Raw genomic sequence first — 6,883 nt, forward strand, 5'->3', positions numbered from 1 at the left:
ATAAAACATCTGCCATTGTCTGCTAGTTCTGTTTGATTCACTGAGTATCCCCCTCTCTCTCTCTCCCCCATCACCCGCTGCCCACCCCCCCGACCCCCACTCACTCCCTCTCTCCAGTTCCTCTGTAACCCTTGTACAAAGGGCCCACCCTGCTGACAGTCTTGGCTCCACCTCTCGGGGCACGTCCAGTGAAACCGTTCAGGACTGCTCTCCGGGAGAGCATTCCCGAAAGGAATTCGGACGGCACTGGGATAATGTGAGGGCAGGATGTTAGAAGCGATAACTAGCGTCCTATTCCTGCTGTATCTGTTCAAACTGCTGAATGGTGAGAGAGGATTTGGAATAAAGGCCAAAGGCTGGATACAGGGGCTCGCTGAAGGCTGCGTGGAATCTGTGTAGAAGGATTATTCTGTCACTCAGCGCATAAAATGAGAGGGTGCCTGCATCAGTGTCCAGGTAAACCCCGATCCGCTCGCACCTGGTTGCCGGGATGTTAACCCCTTTATTTCTGTGCCGTGTAGCGAACCGGAGCCAGCTTCCTCCGTCCGGGTAAACACTCAGGCACCAGGACATGGCGTTCTCACCAATACAACAGGACCGCTCGGCCCCCTTCCTGCTCATCCTCCCGTACACAATCCCCACTTTGGCCATGAAGCTGTGTGAGTAGGCCCGGCCCTGCACCTCCCAGTAATATTTTCCACATGTCAGGCTCTCGCTGCATGCCACCTGCCACAAGCTGTCGAACCGCTCAGGGTGATCGGGGTAGGCCTGTGACTCCGGGTAACATTCCGTCACTGTCTGATTCACATCCGATAAACGCAGATAATTATTCACTGTGTTGGGATCAAAGGTCAACTTTACAGCGTCTGCAGAGAGAGAGAGAGAGAGTCAGGCTGTCATGGACTCAGATTGAGAAATAGTTAAGGAATCCATTTTACATTAAAAAAATTACTTGTATTCTTATACTATATTCTATTTTAGATTATTCCTGTAATTAAAAAAACCTACCATTGAAAGACTAAACAATGGAATGCGCTGCCTGAAAGGGCGGTGGAAGCAGATTCAATAAAAACTTTCAAAAGGGAATTGGATAAATATTTGAAGAAGAAACATTTGCAGAGCTCTGGGGAAAGAGCAGGGGGAGTGGGACTAATTGGAGAGCTCTTTCACAGAGCCAGCACAGGCACTATGGGCCGAATGGCCTCCTGTGCTGTAAGATTTGATGAGAGAAGCTGACAGTGCAACGGTTGGTACACCATTCCAAGGCCAGCTGACACATTACATTTAGATTCACCTTATCACTTTATCACTGTACTATGTAGCAGGCCGAGGGCATCTTGATGGGGGCTGATACCGAAGGTGGATAAAGGGTATGGCTGCAAAGGCTATAGATAACACGGCTTAGAAATAGCTGAAATGAAGTGAGATCGTAAACACAAGGAGGAAGAAAAGGGGAGGGGCAAGCTGAGCTCAGCTGGCTGCAACAGACTAATCCGCTACAGCACCATCTCACGTAAGCTCGGTGTTGGCCGTGAGTGTGTGTAACATCTAATCTTCAATAAACTGCAGGCGTTTTTGATTCGGGAGTTGGTTTTTTTTCTCGCTAGTTCCCTCCCCTCCTCTCCTGAAGGCATCAAGTCCTGACTCCTGACTGGACATCAGCTGCACAGACGCCATTTGCCCTCTGGTACATGGACCAAGGGGCAGTTGTTTGATCGTAGAATCAGAGAAAGTTACAGCACGGAAGGAGGCCATTTCGGCCCATCGTGTCCGCGCCGGCCAACAAAGAGCGATCCAGCCTAATCCCACTTCCCAGCTCTTGGTCCGTAGCCCTGCAGGTTGGAGCATCCCAAGTGCACATCCAAGTACTTTTTAAATGTGGTTAGGGTTCCTGCCTCTACCACCCTTTCAGGCAGTGAGTTCCAGACCCCCACAACCCTCTGGGTGAAGAAATTTCCCCTCAAATCCCCTCTAAACCTTCCCCCAATTACTTTAAATCTGTGCCCCCTGGTTTTTGACCCCTCTGCTAAGGGAAATAGGTCTTTTCTATCCAGTTTACCTATGCCCCTCATAATTTTATACACCTCAATAAGGTCTCCCCTCAGCCTCCTCTGTTCCAAGGAAAACAGACCCAGCCTATCCAGTCTTTCCTCATAGCTAAGATTCTCCACTCCCGGCAACATCCTTGTAAATCTCCTCTGTACCCTCTCTAGTGCAATCACATCTTTCCTGTAATGTGGTGACCAGAACTGCACGCAGCACTCTAGCTGAGGCCTAAATAGTGTTTTATACAGTTGAAGCATAGCCCCCCTGCTCTTGTATTCTATGAACCTGGACTATGATTGTGGGCTGGGTATTGACGGACTGGCCCTGTCCTCACTCACGGTGTTCACACTCTCCAACAAAGGTCCCCGGGTAACCGGGAGTGGGGACCCTGGGCCATCAGGAGTGGGGACCCTGGGCCATCAGGAGTGGGGACCCTGGGTCATCAGGAATGGGGACCCTGGGCCAACAGGAGTGGGGACCCTGGGCCATCAGGAGTGGGGACCCTGGGCCATCAGGAGTGGGGACCCTGGGCCATCAGGAATGGGGACCCTGAGCCAAAAGGAGTGGGGACCCTGGGCCAACAGGAGTGGGGACCCTGGGCCATCAGGAGTGGGACCCTGGGCCAACAGGAGTGGGGACCCTGGGCCATTAGGAGTGGGGACCCTGGGCCAACAGGAGTGGGGACCCTGGGCCAACAGGAGTGGGGACCCTGGGCCAACAGGAGTGGGGACCCTGGGCCAACAGGAGTGGGGACCCTGGGCCAACAGGAGTGGGGACCCTGGGCCATCAGGAGTGGGGACCCTGGGCCAACAGGAGTGGGGACCCTGGGCCAACAGGAGTGGGGACCCTGGGCCAACAGGAGTGGGGAACTTGGGCCAACAGGAGTGGGGACCCTGGGCCAACAGGAGTGGGGACCCTGGGCCAACAGGAGTGGGGACCCTGGGCCATCAGGAGTGGGGAACTTGGGCCAACAGGAGTGGGGACCCTGGGCCATCAGGAGTGGGGACCCTGGGCCATCAGGAGTGGGGACCTTGGGCCATCAGGAGTGGGGAACTTGGGCCAACAGGAGTGGGGACCCTGGGCCATCAGGAGTGGGGACCCTGGGCCATCAGGAGTGGAGACCCTGGGCCATCAGGAGTGGGGACCCTGGGCCAACAGGAGTGGGGACCCTGGGCCAACAGGAGTGGGGACCCTGGGCCATCAGGAGTGGGGACCCTCGGCCAACAGGAGTGGGGACCCTGGGCCAACAGGAGTGGGGACCCTGGGCCAACAGGAGTGGGGACCCTGGGCCATCAGGAGTGGAGACCCTGGGCCATCAGGAGTGGGGACCCTGGGCCAACAGGAGTGGGGACCCTGGGCCAACAGGAGTGGGGACCCTGGGCCAACAGGAGTGGGGACCCTGGGCCAACAGGAGTGGGGAACTGTGGTAAACCACTGTTATAACCTGTCTGTATGTGTATGTGTATTCCACTAGGTACAGGTCTGGACATGCCTCGGCTGACTCCTCCCACTATTCCAGGTATATAAGTGACTACCTCCCAGTCCCTTAGTATTCTGGACAGGTCGACCACTCGAGACAAGACCTTCATTCTTTAGTTAATAAAAGCCTGATTGTTACTCGCTCAACCTCAGTCTTTTGAGTAATTGATGGCGCATCAATTTTATTAACTCAATTTTTTATAATGGAGAAGATCCTCACACCAGCATGCCTGGACCTGGACAGTCGGGAAGCGGACGCTTCCACCAAGTTTGCTCACTGGCTCACGTGCTTCGAGACATTCCTGACTGCCTCCACTGCAGTCGAAATGGATGCGGACAAACTGTCTGTCATGTTCTCCAAGGTGAACCACCGAGTGTACTCAGTCATCCGGGACGCGACCTCGTACACAGCCGCCCTCCAGCTCCTCAAGACCCAGTACACGCGCCCTGTGAACGAAGTATACGCTAGGCACCTTCTGGGGAGTCGCAAGCAACAACCTGGGGAATCGACTGAGGAATACCTCCAAGCACTGTCCGTGCTTGGCCGGGCCTGTGGGTGTAAGGCGGTAACGCCCACTAAGTACACGGAGGAACTGATCCGGGATGCCTTCGTAGCGGGCCACAGGTCCAACTACACCCGACAGCGACTGCTGGAGCAGAGTGACCTCACCCTCGACAAAGCCTCCGACATCGCTCTAACGCTGGACGCAGCCTTCCGGGGCATAGATGCCTACTCCTCTGCACCGTGGACGCCGCAGGGAACGACAACCTGGGACACGGTAGGACAGCCCCATAGCACCGTGCCACCCCAGCCACAGCCCAACAACGGCCCAACTACCGCAGCAGTGTCCCAAGGCCAGACAGCAGTATCCCAAGGCCAGAAATGCTACTTCTGTGGCCAGGCCAAACACCCCAGAGCGCGCTGCCCGGCGAAGAATGCGACCTGCTCGGGCGGCGGGAAAAAGGGACACTACGCCAGCGTCTGCAAGGCCAAAGCCACCCCGAACGCCAGCAGCGCCGCGTGTGGGCCGTGCGAGCTGCCATCTTGGGCCCCCAACAGCGCCGCGTGTGGGCCGTGCGGGCCGCCATCTTGGGCCTTCCCAGCCATGTGCGAACCACCGCAGCAGCAGCCATCTTGGACGACTCCAGCCACATGGGAATCATGGACGCCGCCATCTTGGACACCAGCCGGGACGCAGCAGATCGCCAACCCCCCCCCATCTGATACTCGCAGCGACACACCGACCCCTACGCTGGCCTCTGTGACGCTGGACCAAACGAGACCGCACCAGCTAGCTCGGTCCAAAATGGACGTTAAGGTAAACGGCCATGCAATAAACTGCCTTTTTGACTCCGGGAGCACAGAGAGCTTCATCCACCCCGACACGGTGCGGCGTTGCTCTCTCCCAGTCCTGCCTGCGCACCAGCGGATTTCTATGGCCTCCGAGTCCCAGTCAGCGGACATCGGCGGCTACTGCGTGGTGACAAGTAGTAGTAGACGGGACTGTGTTCAATAATTTTAAACTCCTGGTCCTGCCCGACCTCTGCGCTGCCGTCCTACTGGGGTTGGATTTCCAGTGCCACCTCAAAAGCGTTACGATGGCGTACGGTGGCCCCCTCCCCCCACTCACAGTCCGCAGCCAGCAGCCTCCAAATTGCCCGCCGCGCACCAGATGCAACCTCTCCACACTCAGAGTCCCACCCCCCCCCCACTGTTTGCTAACCTCACCCCCGACTGTAAGCCCATCGCCACAAAGAGCAGGCGATACAGTGCCGGGGACAGGGTTTTCATCAAAACCGAAGTGGAACGGCTCCTGAAGGAGGGGATTATTGAGGGCAGCTCCAGCCCCTGGCGAGCCCAGGTTGTAGTCGTTAAGACCGGCGAGAAACAACGCCTGGTCATCGACTACAGCCAAACAATAAACCGCTACACCCTGCTGGACGCCTACCCACTCCCCCGCATAGCTGACATTGTCAACCAGATCACGCAGTACCGCGTCTTTTCGACCATTGACCTGAAATCAGCGTACCACCAGCTCCCCATCAGCCCTGAAGACCGCCAGTATACTGCTTTTGAGGCAAACGGCCGCCTCTATCACTTCCTTAGGGTTCCCTTCGGCGTTACTAACGGGGTCTCCGTCTTCCAAAGGGAGATGGACCGGATGGTCGATCAAAACGAGCTGCAGGCCACTTTCCCTTACCTAGATAATGTGACCATCTGCGGCCATGACTTGCAGGACCATGACGCAAACCTCGAGAAATTCCTCCGCACCGCCCAACTCCTGAACCTGACATATAACAAGGAGAAGTGCATATTCCGCACAGACCGCCTCGCCATCCTTGGCTGTGTTGTGGAACACGGGGTCATCGGTCCCGACACGGACCGGATGCATCCCCTTATGGAACTCCCACTGCCCCACTGCCTAAAAGCTCTGAAGAGGTGCCTAGGGTTTTTTTCCTACTACGCTCAGTGGGTCCCCTACTATGCAGACAAAGCCCGTCCGCTGATCAAGTCCACCTCTTTTCCCGTGACGGCAGAGGCCCGCTTAGCCTTCCACCGTATCAAGGAAGACATTGCCAAAGCCACCATGCACGCAGTGGACGAATCCATCCCCTTCCAGGTGGAAAGCGATGCGTCCGACTTCGCTCTGGCCGCCACCCTTAATCAGGCGGGGAGACCTGTGGCATTCTTCTCACGAACCCTCCAGGGCCCGGAGACCAGACACTCGGCGGTCGAGAAGGAGGCCCAGGCTATCGTGGAGGCTGTACGTCATTGGAGGCACTACCTGGCCGGAAAACGATTTACCCTGCTCACTGACCAGCGTTCAGTTGCTTTTATGTTCAACAACAAGCAGAGGGGCAAAATCAAAAATGACAAGATCTTGAGGAGGAGAATCGAACTTTCCACCTACAATTACGAGATCTTGTACCGGCCTGGGAAGCTCAATGAACCCCCAGATGCCCTATCGTGTGGCACCTGCGCCAGCGCACAGATCGATAGGCTGAGGGCCCTCCACAATGACCTCTGCCACCCGGGGGTCACCAGGTTCTTCCACTTCATCAAGGCCCGCAACCTGCCTTACTCCATCGAGGAGGTCAGGACCATGACCAAGAACTGCCAAGTCTGCGCTGAGTGCAAACCGCACTTTTATAGACCAGACAGAGCCCACCTGATAAAAGCCACTCGCCCTTTCGAACGCCTGAGCGTCGATTTCAAAGGGCCTCTCCCCTCCTCCGACCGCAATGTGTACTTCCTCAACATCATTGACGCGTACTCCCGGTTCCCGTTCGCTATCCCCTGCCCGGACATGACCAGTGCCACGGTCATTAAATCTCTGAACAGCCTCTTCACCCTGTT

The 6,883-nt window shown here is 56.2% G+C and overlaps 1 protein-coding gene across 1 annotated transcript; it reads right to left on the bottom strand.

The window, feature by feature from the left end:
- Positions 1-291: 291 nt before the first annotated feature.
- LOC147102568 (stonustoxin subunit alpha-like) lies at positions 292-1,677 on the bottom strand. Its single transcript, XM_085964079.1, has 2 exons — positions 1,653-1,677; positions 292-866 (listed from the first exon to the last, which is right to left on the bottom strand). Exons 1-2 carry the CDS (start codon positions 1,675-1,677, stop codon positions 292-294), a joined length of 600 nt encoding a protein of 199 aa, XP_085820205.1.
- Positions 1,678-6,883: the final 5,206 nt, after the last annotated feature.

Source organism: Somniosus microcephalus, chromosome 21, assembly GCF_052327205.1.
Source record: "Somniosus microcephalus isolate GS21.2 chromosome 21, FLI_Smic_1.0, whole genome shotgun sequence".
Lineage (NCBI taxonomy): Eukaryota > Metazoa > Chordata > Chondrichthyes > Squaliformes > Somniosidae > Somniosus > Somniosus microcephalus.